Raw genomic sequence first — 17,235 nt, forward strand, 5'->3', positions numbered from 1 at the left:
CAGCTTGTTGAAGCGTCGAGGTTCTGAACATTAGTTCTGAGAGGAGATATATCTGGTAACTACTGATAGAAATTCCTCAATGAAACCACGTGCAAAATCCACGAGAACTAAAGTATCACCCAATACACATGATGAGCCTCCACGTGATACAGAAGACCATAGGGACTTTTTGTTAAAAGAAGCAAAGTGGATGTACGATTGCTTTGTAAGTGAACACAGATGGAAAATCAAGTCATTTAAAGCTGTCATTTATGCGGCTGCTAAGTATTTAACAACCAAAGATAGCAGAATCAAGAAGCGTCGCGAAGAAGAAGACAAGAGACTCAGATTAATCGCTAAAAATGTATCCTATAGTATGAGTAAGTTTTGGAATAGCATATCTAAGATAGTACGCCATAGAAAAATTGGTAAATTAAATGCTAAATTAAGAGAGAAACAGTTTGAAAAATTGGATCGATTGGTAGAAGAAACGGAACGCTACTATAGAGGAATCCAAACAACTTTTGTAAAAGAGGAACCCAAAAGAAAACTCAACTCTGAAGTATCGGATATAACATCTGAAAATATACATACTAAAACTGATTATCTGCAAAGTGCTATAGATACAGAAAGCGATGATGAAGATGTAGATATGGATGATTGGAATGAAATAGAAAAATCTGACTTAAAATTTGATAGAGAAATGTCTTCTACAGATGAAGAAAAGGACAAAGATGCAGAGCTGAAAGATTTGGACATAGATGCAAACTTATCAATAGAAGAACTATATGCAAAATACTATGGAGGTGAAAAGATGATAAATGAATCAAGAAATAGCAGTAAAAAAGAAAATTCAGATATTGAAAATACTCCAGTCGAAAGTGAGGATCAAATATATAGCGATACAATGGACTATCTCACACCTACTGATAACAATAAAGTGCTTTCAAACTCAGAAACTGAAGAATCTTCTATAAACTTCGATTCAAATGAAGAGGATATAGAAGAATTAGAGGCTGAAAAAGAAATGAGTGAAGCAGATAAAGATGATGCAAGCAACTGGTCAGATGAATGCGCAGCTTTAGAGAATGAGGCCAATATGCCAATGGAAGACCTCTTGATTAATATAAAGGGCACAAAGGAAATTTCAAATATACCCGAAGAATTGTCCAGAAAGCATAAATGCACCGAAAATCCTTATAAACAAGAACATATTAAGCGACCCACTGAGGTAAATACAGAAGTAATCCCTATATGTGTTGAAATACCTCATCTTTTAAGATTAAAGATGCGTGAATATCAGTGTATAGGTTTGAACTGGTTAGCAGCCTTATTTAATAGAGGATTGAATGGTATCTTAGCCGATGAGATGGGATTAGGGAAGACAATTCAAACAATTGCTCTCTTGGCATATTTAGCATGTTCAAAAGGTATATGGGGGCAACATCTTATTGTAGTTCCTACAAGTGTTATGTTAAATTGGGAAATGGAGTTTAAACGCTGGCTCCCAGGATTTAAAGTTCTAACATACTTTGGGAATCCTAAAGAACGTCAAAAGAAACGAAGTGGATGGAATGATTCAAATGCATTTAATGTATGTATAGCATCATATACCTTAATTTTGCAAGATGCTCATATATTTAGGAGAAAAAAGTGGCAATACTTAATTTTAGATGAAGCCCAAAATATTAAGAACTTTCGTTCTCAAAAGTGGCAAACCTTACTTTCTTTTAATACCCAAAGGCGTCTTCTGTTAACGGGAACCCCACTTCAAAATAACCTTCTTGAACTATGGTCTCTTCTGCACTTTTTAATGCCAAAAATATTTAGCTCTCACCACGACTTTAAAACTTGGTTTGCTGATCCTTTAACTTCTGCAATTGAACAACAGCAAATTGAAAATGAGAGAACCTTACTTAAACGATTACATACAGTTTTACGCCCCTTCCTACTACGTCGACTAAAACGAGATGTTGAGAAAGAAATGCCTTCTAAAGTGGAACATGTAATACGATGTCCACTTAGTAAAAGACAAAAGGAGTTATATGATGAGTTTTTAGAGTTAAAATCTACTAAACAAACTTTAAGTTCTGGAGATTACATTGGATTGATGAATGTGTTGATGCAACTGAGAAAAGTATGTAACCATCCAGACTTATTTGAACCTAGATTAATACTCACTCCTATAGGAGATGACAATCTTCGAGTTAAGTTTACTTGCAATTCAAGCTTATATAGGTCTACCTTTGATGTAACTAGCACCTGCTCTGTCCCATTCGCTGGTCCAAAAGTATCCTCTAGAAATTACATTTATCACTCCAAAATTTCCCAAAATCAAATTAATTATAAATATGAAGATTCTCTACTGGAAAACCTATGTGACCCAATAATTTTATCTTTACCAGAATTATTCCTTTTGCATTATGAACTCCGATCGAGCAAAAGGCAGATTCAGACCCAAAGTGAATTGTCATTTAACTACTGGAAATTGCATCAAGATAAAAACGAAAATTTGCTTACTAACACAAAATTTTATATACAAGAAACTTCATCTAATTTCTGTGGTTTAGCTCTGCTTCCTGAAGTTAATAAATTTATATCAATGCAACTTGACAAAATTGCCAATAAAAATTATGCGGAGGTTTTTGCAGTTGGAGCTATATCTCAAAGTAAGATGTTCTCTACATGTAAGTTATCTCCAAATAGTCAGTTATATTCTGACAATACTAATAACCCTACCTTATCTTCAATCGAATACCAAGGATTGAATAATCTTGTAAATCTGGAGAATTTCCAATTATGGGTACCTTCGTGTGATTTTCCATATCTTGCTAATAAAATTATTCAGAAGTCCTACAAGTTAAATATGAAGATGCATAATAGTAGTCAGCAACTTCTAACGATTCAACAATCAAATCTAAGAGTTATATATGGAACGGATTGCCGTTCACTTATATGGAATGAATTGCACAATGCTAAACAAAGCGAACTTGAAAAAAATCAGATTTTGGCTTCATCATTCCCTAATGCGTCTCCTCAGCACGGATGCAAACTTAGCAATAAATCAACAAAGATTCCGCCTCCACTTTGGTGCCACTACAATAAAGAAAAAATTTCAGCTAATATATATACCAAGTCAACAGTTTTAGAAGGTTTAGTACCAAATATTTCTATAATAATAGATAGAATGCATAGGAAGTTGGCACTATTTACAACTAAACTATCACATCCCATACTTCCACTAGGTGTTGACATCTCTTTACAAGGTAAAGGATCAATAATAAAAAGAGAGTGGGCACTGCAAAATTATATTAATCCAGAAATTCTTTGTAAGATTAGAAGAAGTGTTGATGTTTTGCACAAAGTGTCTTATATACAAAAATGCCTGGTCCCTTTGAGACGTACTATTGAAGATGACTGTGGAAAATTTCAGATCCTTTCTACTCTACTTCATAATTTAAAGAAGGGAGATCATAGATGCATTATTTTCACTCAAATGAGCAAAATGTTAGATATACTAGAGGCATTTATTAATTTTCATGGTTATACATATCTTCGTTTAGATGGTGGAACTAAAGTAGATGCACGACAAAAACTCGTAGATAGATTTAATAAGGATAGAAGACTATTTCTTTTTATATCTTCCACACGCTCTGGGGGGGTTGGTCTGAATTTAACTGGTGCTGATACAGTTATATTCTATGACTCAGACTGGAATCCTGCAATGGATAGACAAGCAATGGATCGCTGCCATAGAATTGGGCAAACTCGCGATGTGCACATTTATCGGCTGTTATCTGAATGGACAATAGAAGAAAATATATTTAGAAAACAGCTACAAAAGAGATTATTAGATGATGTTGTAGTTGATCAAGGACAATTTACAACAGAGTTCATAACTAAAGGGGATATACAGAATATGCTTGGTACTAGGTCACAAAATATGCTTAATTCAAACGACGATATATATGCTACAAGAATCCTACATGAGAGTTCCACGACGAATAAAAGTATGTTAACTAGTAATAATTGCGACCCTAATCGCAAAGCATTTGAAGAAGCTCTAGGAGTTATTGAAGATAAAGATGATATCTCAGCAATGAATGTGTTTTCGAAAGAATTGGCTACTGAAAATGATGAATTCCTACAAGAATTTAGAGATAAGACCCAACAAAATAACTATGAAAATCACATCTTGGAGTCTGTAGATATGAAATACAACCGAAATACTGTCAATACTCCAATTGAGTCAAGTACAAATATTCAAATTAACGATCTTTTACAATACTGTATAAGGTTTTTAGAAGAAGTGGCACTACCTCCAGACATTAAACGGGAAATAGATCTTATTGAACTACAAATAGAAGCAGCAGATATGGACTACGAATATGAAGAAGAAATGGAAGACAAATTTGTAAAGGAAAGTCAAGAGGACAAATGAAGATAAATTATAGGATTTAGACATGAATAAGAGGTCACTTATAAATGACAATATTAGTATATAATCACTTATATAGGACATGTACCAGCTAATTAATAGAAAACATAGCTTGATCTGCTATAGTAATGTATTATATACTATACATGTAAAGTGTATCGTGTCAAATACTGACTTACCTTTTATAGGCTCCCCGGGTAGTGCGCTGTAAAAACCTGAAGGATAGGCTAAGATATTGAAATAAGCTAACTCCCGCTTTAAACAAAGAGTCAGGGCTTGAATTGCTTGGTTTAGTCCAAAGGAACGTTAACTGACTTATCCTCATTAAGCTGGTAAATATCTTTATTTAGTTATACAATGACAAAACGAATACGTGAGGGAGATTCCTGGAGTGAATATGCATCTATTGCCTATACAAAGATTGAGATCACAGATGAGAATATTAAAAATGGATGCATTGAATTTCGAAAGAAACTGACTGAACAAGTCATAATTCATTTAAGAGATAGAATTCCTGGGAAGATTGTGGAACTAAATAATAAAGTGAATATATCAAATAGACCGGGAAGTGTATTAAATACAGATGAACTAAGAGAAGTGACTATAGAGGATACACCTATTAGTATTTCATCAAATAATCAAATAAAAGAGCTTGTGACTTCTGTAAAAAGCGAAGTTAGTGAACTTATTGAGATGATTGGATCTATTAAATTGTGGGTACAATTAAATATTCCACAAATCCAAAATGGCAACAATTTTGGTGTTGGAATTCAAGAAGAAACTATACAAGAATTAGGACGAGTTGAGGATGCTACATTTTCTTTGTATGAAAGTGTATGTAAATATTATTCAGAGCGAGCTCGTCTGTCATCGAAGGTTATTAAGTACCCAGGTGTGGAAGATTTCAAACAAGCAATACGAGAACTTGACGAGAGATATTGGGTCTCCCTACGTTGCTCTGTAGCTGATATGAGGAATCACTATGCTTGGTTACATGATCTATTAACAAAAAATTGGGAGAAACTAAGTAAACCTAGAAATTCGGAAGATATAAATATGATTTACTAGTATATGTGAAGTCTGACAAACTTTGTGAAGTACTTTACATTACTAATAGTACATATAGGATCTTTATTAGTGAATATATGGAGTACTTTATTTGTGCTTGTGCAAAAGTCTTCTTAAGTGACAATTAGTAATTTGCGATTTAACCTAAGTTCGTTTATAGTTTGACAAATACCTTGTGTGTATTAATCCTATTTCCCTCTAAATCGCTGAACCACAAATATCAATAGTTCATGCTATTACTACAATATTTAAGCTGAGTAATAATTAAAAAAAGTGAATTTAGTAAAGAGAATATGTAAGAGTAACAAAACAGCAACAATATTTGGGCTAGGTGCGGTTACCATATAGGTGTCTTCTCGTCTCAATTTCAAACTAAATAAGGGAAGGTAGTCTAACTACAAGTTATTTGAAATATAAAACAACTGAAAGTGCATTTAAATTCTTATTTAGACAGCTATAGAGTACTTAATATAAAATTGCTAATAAGGTAGCGCTTATGAAAACAGAGGAATATCAATTAAGTGGAGCTCAGGCGTTTTTCAAGAAAAGCCTTGAAAGTCCAATGCCCCAATCATATTGCCCAAAGGATGTTGAGTCTGATTGGGACAATCTATGGTGCAGTTGCGGCTTCTTCTCTCCAAATTTCGAACGTGCTAAGACGTTAAGTCAAGAGGAGAAATTCGTAATGGCATTACCTCCTCCTAATGTCACAGGATGTCTACACATAGGTCATACATTAACTTCAGCTATTCAAGATAGCCTTTGTAGATATCATAGAATGTGTGATAAGGAGGTTTTGTGGATCCCAGGGACAGATCATGCTGGTATTGCAACACAGACTGTTGTTGAGAGGATTCTGCTTAAAAGTGAAAACAAATCTCGCCATGACTATGGCCGAGATGAATTTCTGACTAGAGTTTGGGATTGGAAGAAGAAATATGGAGCTAATATTTGCACTCAGTTACGTAGATTGGGATGCTCTTTTGATTGGACACGTGAGATGTTTACAATGGATGAATATATGTCAAAGGCAGTCTCACAAGCTTTTATTAATTTATTTAATCAGGGCTATATATACCGTGGTACAAGATTAGTTTCTTGGTGTTCTTACTTACGTACAGCTCTATCTGATATTGAAGTAGAAGTGATAGAGGTTCAGAAACCAACGAGACTTCGTATTCCTGGCTATGACAAAACTGTTGAAGTAGGGATTTTGTGGTACTTTTCCTATCCACTCCAGCAAAAAGGGCAACAATACTCTTGGCACTTTGAACCTGAAAACCTCTCAAAAATACCCAAAATAACTGTTGCTACTACACGACTTGAAACTATGCTTGGAGATGTAGCAGTTGCGGTCCATCCAAATGATGAGAGATATAAGGATCTTGTTGGAAATATATGCTTACATCCCTTTTTACCAGAAAGGAAGATTAGGATTATTACAGATGAATATGTAGATCCAGAATTTGGAACAGGATGTGTAAAGATAACTCCAGCTCATGACAAAAATGACTTTGATGTGGCAACACGTTATAATAACAAATATAAAGATGATCCATCAATGGAGCAGTTAGAATTCATTTCAATTTTTACTTTAGATGGGAAGATGTCTAATAATTGTGCATCATTTTCAGGAATTCACCGATTTTCTTGTAGAGAATTATGTGAAAAAGAGCTTAGCAGATTGAATTTGTTAGTTGACAAGACTCCAAATACAAAAAGTATGCAGCTACCAATTTGTTCACGTTCAGATGATATAGTTGAACTGATTATGATTCCACAATGGTGGATGAATTGTAAACCTTTTGCTGAAATGGCCTGCCAAGCTGTTAGGAATAAAGAATTGGTTATTGAGCCTAAATTTCATGAACAGACATGGTTTCATTGGCTTGAAAATATTCAGGACTGGTGTATCTCGAGGCAACTTTGGTGGGGGCATCGTATACCAGCCTATAGGGTTTGTATGGAAAATATAAATGCGGAGAAGAAACCTCAAGATATTTGGGTTGCAGCAGACAGTGAAGAAGAGGCTATAAAGGAGGTTATAAATAAATTTCAGCTTAAGTTAGGAGAGTTTACAGTTGAAAGAGATACCGATGTCTTAGATACTTGGTTCTCTTCAGGACTTATACCTTTTTCATCACTTGGATGGCCCTATAAATTAAACCCAAGGACCGGAAAAGATGATCTATCTACTTTTTTCCCTACAACTCTTTTAGAGACGGGATCAGATATTCTCTTTTTTTGGGTTGCAAGAATGGTTATGTTAAGTTATGCTTGTACTGGGAAACTCCCATTCAAAACCGTCTACCTACACGCAATGGTTCGAGATGCCCAAGGACGTAAAATGTCTAAGTCACTAGGAAATGTAATAGACCCTCTAGAAGTTATTGAAGGTATTTCTTTAGAAGATTTAAATAGTAAAGTGAAAAAAGGTAATTTACCTACTTCAGAAATAAAAAGGTCAATAGAAAGTAACTCCAAAGACTTCCCAACTGGAATACCTGAATGCGGAGCAGATGCACTCAGATATGGTTTGCTTGCTTACACAAAGCAGGGAAGAAATATTAATCTTGATATTAAACGTGTTGTAGCTTATAGACACTTTTGTAATAAATTGTGGAATGCTTGTAAATTTGCTTTTGGAAATATTGAAAAATTGAAGGTTTACTCTGAATCCACAAAATTTCAAGCCTTGTCCTTGAACAATATATTAGAAAATTACTATTCGTATTTAATGTGGGAAGATTTCTTTATAATACATAGATTGAATGAATGTATTACAAAAGTATCAGCTTCCTTTAAAGAGTATTTATTTGCTGAAGTTGTCGCAGCTACTTACAATTTCTGGCTATATGAATTGTGTGATATATATCTTGAACTAACGAAGTTGAGATTTAAGGAACTGAATAATTCTAAATCTGCCTTTGTTGCGGCTCAAGTTCTTTGTACTTGCATTGATTTTGGTTTGCGACTTTTACATCCAATGATACCATTTGTCACCGAAGAGCTTTACCAAAGACTTTATCAACTTGTTAGTAGTCCGGAAAGATTCTTATCAATTTCTATTGCTAAATTCCCAACTACTTTGAAACATTCACAACTTAACTACAAGAAAGATCTAGAATACAAGATAATGATGCGTATAGTATCTCAAATACGATCATTAACATCTATTATGGAAATTCCTAATAAAGAGAAGCTATCTATAACAGTCTATATTATATACAAAGGACAGGATTGCGACACTATTCAGCTATTAGAAACAGTTGCTGAGTCATTTATAACTAAACTTGCAAATATTGGTTCAACAGTGACTGTCATTAACCCTGATATAAAGAAAGTTAACGAATTAAAGTCTCAATGTCTTTTGGATATTGTTGATGATAAGATAGATATATATCTTACTGTTCCGCAAAAAGTTGATTTATCTCAAGCTTTACAGAAAATTGATAAACAACTAGCTGTAAATAAGAAATCTCTTGAATCTTATGAAATAAAAAAGAAGTCACCAGCTTATGATAAAGTTCCAGAGTCTGTGAAGTTACTAAACGAAGAGAAGATTAATCAATTAATTGCAACAATTGCATCGCTTGAAATTGCAAAGGAAAATGTTGAATCTCTTTTAAAGTAGCTCTTTATTTTAGCTCAAAGAAAAGTATCAAAGCTCTAAATCATTTAAGTCAATTAGAGATCTCCCTTATTCATATATTAGCTCTTTGTTTAATTTTATTCTTTCTACAATTCTTATTAATAGGTATATTTTCTAAAGATACAATAGCTGACATTTGCTTAATATACGCACTTAGGCATGTTGCGACAGCTACACTTAGCGCTTTGTCTTTTCACAGGGGATTTGGAGGTCTTGAGAAGAGTTCCCAGGTAGGCGCTAATAAAGGGGTTTAAAATCAACTACTGACTAGGACAGCTAGTGGAGACTTGCTAAAATAGCTATCTAAGACTACTTCAATTTCGAAATCAGTATAACAGGTTATATTTTAATATACTACGAGATATGACCAGAGCAGAAGATCCTGTGGCAGAACTACAGAAGAAGTCACTAAATATTTTGAAATGCCAGCTTTTCTCAGAACAGAAGAGGGAAAAAGTAGAATGTCTAACTTTAAGCCCTGATGGATATTTCTGTGCAATATCACGCAATGGAGGTAATATAACTGTATGTGATACTCTGACATTTCACCCTTGGTTATCAATACCTGGTAGTAAAAATTGTGTATTACGTAGCCTATTTCTCCTTCGAAAATTTGAAAGTAAGGATATAAATGACGATAATATGACTCAATTGGATTCAGATACTGATGTACAAAGTGTTTTTAGTGAGACTACAGCTTGTACATCTCCAAATAAAACCCCAAACCGTATTACATATGGGGATATTGAGGTCGATAATGTTTTGATAGGTGGAGCACATTATCTGGAAAACTATCGTCTTATTGGCACAGGTTTAGATGGAAATATAACCGAATGGGATATCTGTACAGGTAGAGTTCTAGATAGTTTATTGTCATTTGGTGGAGCTATATTTCAGGGTGCCTTATCACCAAATGAAACACAGCTAGCAGTAGCATGTACTGATGGTTCCATACGCATATTTAGCCTATTAAATAACATGGTTACATATTCTTATGGCTTACCTAGACATTCTAGTAGCATTCTTTCTCTTACATTTATGACTGAGGATTACATTTTTGCTGGATCAAGTGATGGATGTATTTTACAATACAATTTGAAATCGAAGATATGTGTTGAGAGGATGACAGTACAAGCAGGTAAAAAGATTATAGACAAGAATATGAATAGTGAAGTGTCTGTGTGGTGTTTATTATATATTGAGTCTGAAGGTGTTTTGTTTAGTGGAGATTCTAATGGAGTTGTTATGGTATGGGATTTAGATACATATACAGCTCTGAATATTTTCCAACAGCATCAAGCTGATGTACTAACACTATCTATATTATATCAATGGGAATTACCAAATAAGAATATGTGTATAGTTTCTACAGGTATGGATGGAAGAGTAGTTTCGTATATTAATAGTACTAATGGTAATAAAAATATGGAAATTGGCACTACACGTTGGTTACCCACTGACTTCTGCTATCCTCATTCCAGCCATATTGGTGCTATATCAACTGTTTCAGATCCACAGCCTAATGGCCCCATTGCAATAACAGGCTCTTGGGATGGCAGTCTTGTCTTATGGATTGCAATAAACCGAAGTAAGAATAACAACCAGACATGTATAAGATCTCGTAATTCTAAGCTTAATCACCACTTCAAAACACTACCTATTGGTGTAGCAATCGAGAAACCAGTGACCCAAATAAGTCTAAATGAACGTCTTATTTTACATCAAAATGAGGATTTTTTGGATATTTGGTTTATTTTAGAACATAAGTCAGCAAAACCTAATAGTATTGAGTCAAGCATTCTACATACTCCATTACAATCTGCATACAAATCCTTAAATTCCCTCACCTATTCATTTGCAGGTGAATCATATAGTGATATTTCCTTTGTACCAATTCAGCCAGTAAAACTATTACAGTTGAAATTTGCAACAGTTCAAAATCCTCATATAATTTGTAGTGCCTTAAGCCATAAAGGTAACTACATTGTTGGATCTATTTTGAGCGATGGAATTAAAGGAGTTTACTTTGACCTAGAAAATCTTCAAGTTGCTGATATTCCACTAGAATCAACAAGGGGAGTTGAAGCTACTAGTATGATATTTATAAGCAATACAGTTCTTGTAATTGGTGGCTACAATAGTGAAAGTAGATCATCAACAAATCTCCAAGTTCTAATTGTAGATGTTGAACGGGATATAATATTATCATCAGTTTTACTCAATCCCAGCAAATGTTATGCTGAAAACTCTAAAATTTCTCATCTAATACCCCTTGGATCTATTACTAAGATTATTGCTTCAGCAGATAACCAATGGCTGGGGATTACAACCTCTTGGGGTGATGCATTTATTGTAGCATTAGATTCTATGAAAGTTGTTTGCACTTTACCAAGACCTTATACAACTACTTACAGATCTATTGGTTTTAAAGAATGCAAGGCTCCAATTGTCTCAGTCTGCTTTAGTCCATATGAGAAAGATACTTTAGCTGCTATGACATCTGATGGGTTTTACTATATATATAGCATAACAATGAATAAAATTTTACCCTTGTATCAAAACATGGATAATTCTTTGGAAAGTAATATAGATCATAACTTTGTTGCTCATATCCCCAAAAAAATTTACTCGCCTTTAAAACATGGTCCAATATTTTCAATTACTTGGACTATTAATGGGAATATATTTAATAATAACAATTCAACTACTTCAAGCAAATCTAAAACTAGACCAAATCATATATTAGTTATAAATACTAGTGGTACAATTTGTCATGTAAACTTGAACAGAGATCCAAAATTACCTAATGTAGAAGTTAGAATTTCAACTGTAAATACTACATTTCCCGAAACATTAAGTGCTGAGAAATATCTATGTGGCCCTGTATATGATCTCCCTAGATTCAAGAAAGCCAAATTATTATCTGATATATTTATGTTTTTTCCTGAAAGAGGTATTGAATCTGAACTTGTTGACTTTACAAAATCTGCAAAGATTCACCAAGAAGTACAAAGTATGATATACAAGAAATCAGATCGTCAAAGCTTTGTTTCACCAATGGTCTATGCAGCATTTTGGGTTAACTCACCGAAATGGATGTGCCTTACAAAAAACTATGAATTTGGCCACATAGATGGTTTCTTGATAGTCATATCATCTAAGCGTTCTACAACTGAAAGTAGTGATTCTTCGTCAAATGATAATACATTTCAAAGGAAACGGTATGCTAGCTAGAAATCTCATCTATAATTTTTAAAAATTTAATTAGGGATTTATAGAAGTAATTAAGATTTTATTTAGATTTGATATATCTAGAAATATTTATTTTAATGATATATGGTATTATTAGTCATCTAAAAGTTTTTCCTTAGAATAGTCTTAAATTATTAAATTTTTCAAATATTTAAGAGTTTATAATTTAAATCCACCCAAATACCAGTTAGCTATTTGTAGCACTAGAATTGGTTTGCTCTTTAATAAAAGTTAACGAAGTTCTAATGTGAGATTTAGAGGATACTCCAACCTCTTCATTCAGGAAATCGTTTGTTATTGAAACAATATCAAATCCAGAATTAATTATTGTCGCGTTCTTTAGATTAAGAGAAGTTGTATCCATATTAGACTCTGTTATTATCTCCTTAGCTGATTGAGGCTCAAAAGGGCTTGGTCCTGGTTTTCCAGTTGGGATTTGAAGTCCCAATCTCCTTCCTCTTCTTAATTTTTCTTTTTTATTTCCATAAGGGATATATTTAAATTTATTATATGAGTTTGTGATTAATGGCGTATGCTTATCTTCCAAATTTACCTCATCCATACTTGTTGGAAGATATGCATTTTCTGGATATGTAGAAGATGGCTCCCTTGAAAATAGTAATAAGGGTTTTGAAGAGTTTTGTGAAATCCTCATATCTGATTTAACTCCAAATTCTAAATCCTTAGTTTTTTCAGTACTATTTATTATTGTATTAATTATTGGTTTGTACTCTTTACTAGGAAATACAGGTAAATTCATATTTTCTTCCATAAATATAAAAATATTTTCAAAACTATCTGGGATTAATTCACGATTGCTTCCACCAATATCTAATATATCATTTTTTGCAAGAGAGCTTGTAAAAAGAACTGGTAAGAAATCTGATGAAGGTTTTGCAGCATCTTCAGAATACATCATTTCTGCTCTAGGAATTCTATCAAAATCTGTGGGAAATAATTCTGAAAATTCCTTATTTTGCTCTTTTTTATCAGATATATCGGTAGGTTCTATAAGATAGAAAATCTCTGAACTCTTCGTGAGAATATAGGTAGACATCAATGCACCAAATATTAATTCAAACACTAAAGTTTTTGTTTTCATTTCTTATAAAACACTAAATTTGATTTAATGAGTTAATTTTCCGAAATATTACTGGTCAAGTTTATATAATTGGTGTGAAATAAGGGTGAAGGGTGTATAAGGTAAAGAAGTTTTGCAGATAAAATAAGATTAGCAAGCTTTAAAGGTAAAAGAAAGGAGAGAGAATAAAAATTAAAAAGGTATATTGGTTTCTTTACATAATATCTTATTTATGAAATCAGTAATTTTATATCCAAACTCACTTTCTAAAGAAAAAATTAGGAGTTACTTGAGCTTGCTAATATTCATTAAAAAATCAATGGCATTATCTTAATTATTATGTTTGGTGATTAAAATGTGCAAAATATTTTTACTTCATTTGACTGTTTTCATATTACTATTTGGATCAACTTTCTATTGTTTAGTAATGAAGTAATACTGCTTATTAGAATAAAGTCAAATTATGAACAAGGTACTTAAAATTTAAATATATAGGTTTTTAAATGAAATATTACTACAAAAAACTTTAAAATAATAATGTAAACGATATATTATCAAGATGTGATATTACTCTCTTCCATTAATGAATATTCAATAGTACTTTTTTTTAATGTAAGACTACACTATCTCCTAGCTATTAAATTTATACTCTAATTTTAATATACTTTACAACCAATTTTCTGAAAAAATAAATCTGAAATATTAAACATTGAGTAAATAAATATAATCAAATTGTTTAACAAGTTTTATTTAATATTTTAAGTAAAACTTTTCATAAATAATTTTGCTATTAGTTATGAAAGCCCCTCATTAAAACCTTGTAATACCTCATAATTGTATCATTATCAAATTATTTATTTATAGTTAATTAAAAAAGTTAAAAAAAGTTACACAGTTAATATTTACAATAAAAAAAAATATTACCAAATTTTTTTGGAAACGAATACTCCTGATCGATATATAAGTTAATAAAATTCCGTTAAGTTACTATATAATTTGATTTCTTTACTACTTATATTATTAGAAAGTATTAATCTTATCTCAAAATTGTATTTTTTAAAACTTAGATATTTGTATAAATCCAAAAGTTTGAAGTTTTAAATAATGTATATAATCTATATCTTTTTTTTTTATGAAGATGGAAAATGTTTATATAATCAAGAGTCTGGGTAATTTATAATTACTATATAATTAAATGAAACAAGACCTGAATAAGAACTTTTTCAGAGATATATCAAACAAAAATGTAAAGACCAAAATCTCTACTAGTAATTTATGCTTGAGGTTAATCAATATCTAATGGAATATTTTATAAGAAGAGATCTTATTGTTGCCTTAACCTCTATATCACATCTGAAAGGGAAGTTAATAAAAAAATTACTTCTCTTATAAAAGTTTAGACTAAAAAAGTATTAAAGGTTTTGAATAACTTTTAGCTAAGTATGTGTATAAGCTCTCGTTCGCAAATATTTCAATATGTTATCTATTAAGTCCACAGAACTACTTACTTAATTCCTTCAGTTAATAATAAAACATGGATCTAATTAAAACTTTTTTCTTCTTTGAGTTTGCACTATATCTCAGTTAATAATATCCTGCTAAAAAAACATGTTTACTAGATGAACACGAAATATCTCCTTTGTTATCCTCAAAAAAAATACAAGCAGCATATACATAATAATTTTTAGTAATGTGAAATACTCCAATAATAATCAAAGTGTAAATATTTATGTTAAGATGTCTACAACTACTACTAATATTTGCTTTTTATCTTTAAATAAATTATTAACTATTTTTGTGATCGTGTATTATATAGCGCCATTTAAATGGCGCATGTGTAGGCCTTACACGCGCTATACACACTATGAGCACGCCTTTAGGAGTATTCCCGCAATTAACTTATTGGTAAGAGGGTTAATTAATTGACTACAGATTAGTTTAAATTGTAATATTTAAATAGCTGAGATATTAGAGTGCTTTTATAGCTTTGAAATTTATAGGAACAAGGTTTTTGACAAATATCCCTCCATAATTTGGAAGATTGAGTCGTACTATTTATAAAAATTGGTGTGTTTATAAGTGTGTAACTAACATAGAAGAGTATTTATTAACACACAAGTTGGTCATGGCTTTATACCCTTTACAGTCAGATATTCTATAGAATAATATAATAGAGCTGAAGCTATTACTATACTGTGAATAATGGTGGATACTGGAACTAATCTACATTCACTAGAAAGTTATGGAAATAATACTGACGAGAAGAACTTAAAACTGTCAAATACTCAAGCAAATGCAATAGATGATCTTGTTGATAGCTCACTAGATCATAGTAGTGGTAAAGATGATCTATTTATGCAACTTCAAACAAAATTCTTCGATTTATTGTTAGAGATCCATCATCTTATTCCATCATGGGGATCTTATAAAGAAAATTTTTACTTTCATTGGAAACGAATTATTGGGGCATCTAGTGTCAAAGATATTCATGCATACAAACTTATATTTAGATGTTTAGGAAATTTAAGTCCCTCTTCAACCCCTATATTTATATTGAAGCCAGTTATAAAACAACTTGATGAATATAGAAAAATTTCTGAAGCTGACTATATCCCAACAGATTTAGATATAATTATACCACAAAATCAACCTTTACCACCAGTTTCAGTATTCCAGTCTAGTCAACAGATAAGCCTTCCAGCTTCTCCTATTGGTAACACTAATTCTCATTTTGAGAAGTGCTATGGAAATAAAAATTATTCGCCAAAGTCAGAAAGTGACAATAGCATTAATCTAAACCAAAATAATACTGATTTTAATAAAATAAATGATTTTATACCTAATCTCCTTGATAGGAATAACTTGATGCCTCCTGGATCTCCTCATAATCCTGCTAGCTTTTTGTTATTTAGTGGAGATTCACATAGCCAAAGTCAGAATGCCGTCACTGCAGCTGCTCTGTTATTTGGGACTAGACCATCAATTAATACTGATTCATCATTAAATAGCTCTTCATATTGTGACAAACAAATTTCTTCAGGTCATACATCAATAACGTGTTTGAAAGGATCAGAATTATCACCAGATATAACATCTAATAATTTACATACATCTACCTTCACTCCATCAACATGTACATCATCTTCATCTTTATCACCATCTGATTATGGGATGGCTGGGCCTTTAATGGCAGCATTTCAACATATACAGGCTGTGGCAGCTGCAGCTGCAGTTGTATCTCAAAATAAGAACTCACCTGATAGAGTTAAAGTAGATAATAATTCATCTCAGCCGCCTAAGAAGCGTCCAAGAAGAAATGGCGAAATTCAAGGTGTATACTTTGATAAAATTAGGAAGTTATGGCGTGCAAATTGGAAGGAAAATGGAAGAGTTAAAACAAAAGGATTCTCTGTATTCCAATATGGTGATGAAGGTGCTAGACAAAAAGCAATTGACTATCGTAAAAAGATGGAGAGAGAATTTTATATAGTTCCACCTCATTCAAGGCAACATGCTATTCCTGTTCCAAATAATACTATAGCTCATTCTAATTCTACTCTAACAGATAATATGAAATCTAACCAAAATCAACTCAACGAAGTTAAGTGTGAGGAATCTTTATGTATTAATGCCGTATCAAATACTTCCAATTTAAATAATGTTAGTGAAGAAAATCGTTCATTATTGGGTACAGATCAATGTGAAATGAATGGAAGTTCTAATATTACTAATATTACTAAACAGTCAGTAAATATATGAACGTAA

The 17,235-nt window shown here is 32.2% G+C and overlaps 6 protein-coding genes across 6 annotated transcripts, besides 6 other annotated features; 5 read left to right on the plus strand and 1 right to left on the minus strand.

Moving 5' to 3' along the window:
• Positions 1-79: 79 nt before the first annotated feature.
• CMU_023600 (helicase SWR1 protein, putative) lies at positions 80-4,420 on the plus strand (the record flags this gene model as incomplete). The annotated part of the gene is made up of 1 exon (XM_002139668.1): positions 80-4,420. One exon carries the CDS (start codon positions 80-82, stop codon positions 4,418-4,420), a length of 4,341 nt encoding a protein of 1,446 aa, XP_002139704.1.
• Positions 4,421-4,774: 354 nt separating this feature from the next.
• Positions 4,775-5,485, plus strand: CMU_023610 (proteasome activator pa28 beta subunit family protein; the record flags this gene model as incomplete). Its single annotated transcript, XM_002139669.1, has 1 exon — positions 4,775-5,485. One exon carries the CDS (start codon positions 4,775-4,777, stop codon positions 5,483-5,485), a length of 711 nt encoding a protein of 236 aa, XP_002139705.1.
• Positions 5,486-5,898: 413 nt separating this feature from the next.
• CMU_023620 (valyl-tRNA synthetase, putative) lies at positions 5,899-9,119 on the plus strand (the record flags this gene model as incomplete). Its single annotated transcript, XM_002139670.1, has 1 exon — positions 5,899-9,119. Exon 1 carries the CDS (start codon positions 5,982-5,984, stop codon positions 9,117-9,119), a length of 3,138 nt encoding a protein of 1,045 aa, XP_002139706.1. The 5' UTR covers positions 5,899-5,981.
• A 381-nt stretch (positions 9,120-9,500) lies between these two features.
• Positions 9,501-12,371, plus strand: CMU_023630 (uncharacterized protein; the record flags this gene model as incomplete). Its single annotated transcript, XM_002139671.1, has 1 exon — positions 9,501-12,371. One exon carries the CDS (start codon positions 9,501-9,503, stop codon positions 12,369-12,371), a length of 2,871 nt encoding a protein of 956 aa, XP_002139707.1.
• A 10-nt stretch (positions 12,372-12,381) lies between these two features.
• Positions 12,382-12,404: a sequence feature (AT_rich).
• Positions 12,405-12,515: 111 nt separating this feature from the next.
• Positions 12,516-12,561: a sequence feature (AT_rich).
• A 15-nt stretch (positions 12,562-12,576) lies between these two features.
• CMU_023640 (uncharacterized protein) lies at positions 12,577-13,491 on the minus strand (the record flags this gene model as incomplete). Its single annotated transcript, XM_002139672.1, has 1 exon — positions 12,577-13,491. The coding sequence occupies one exon, from the start codon at positions 13,489-13,491 to the stop codon at positions 12,577-12,579; it is 915 nt and encodes a 304-aa protein (XP_002139708.1).
• Positions 12,881-12,901: a sequence feature (AT_rich).
• Positions 13,492-13,946: 455 nt separating the features above from the next.
• Positions 13,947-14,009: a sequence feature (AT_rich).
• A 175-nt stretch (positions 14,010-14,184) lies between these two features.
• Positions 14,185-14,256: a sequence feature (AT_rich).
• Positions 14,257-14,317: 61 nt separating this feature from the next.
• Positions 14,318-14,393: a sequence feature (AT_rich).
• Positions 14,394-15,672: 1,279 nt separating this feature from the next.
• On the plus strand, positions 15,673-17,229 carry CMU_023650 (AP2 domain-containing protein; the record flags this gene model as incomplete). Its single annotated transcript, XM_002139673.1, has 1 exon — positions 15,673-17,229. One exon carries the CDS (start codon positions 15,673-15,675, stop codon positions 17,227-17,229), a length of 1,557 nt encoding a protein of 518 aa, XP_002139709.1.
• Between the last annotated feature and the right edge of the window lie 6 nt (positions 17,230-17,235).

This window comes from Cryptosporidium muris, genomic scaffold (genome assembly GCF_000006515.1).
Source record: "Cryptosporidium muris RN66 scf_1106632353999 genomic scaffold, whole genome shotgun sequence".
Lineage (NCBI taxonomy): Eukaryota > Apicomplexa > Conoidasida > Eucoccidiorida > Cryptosporidiidae > Cryptosporidium > Cryptosporidium muris.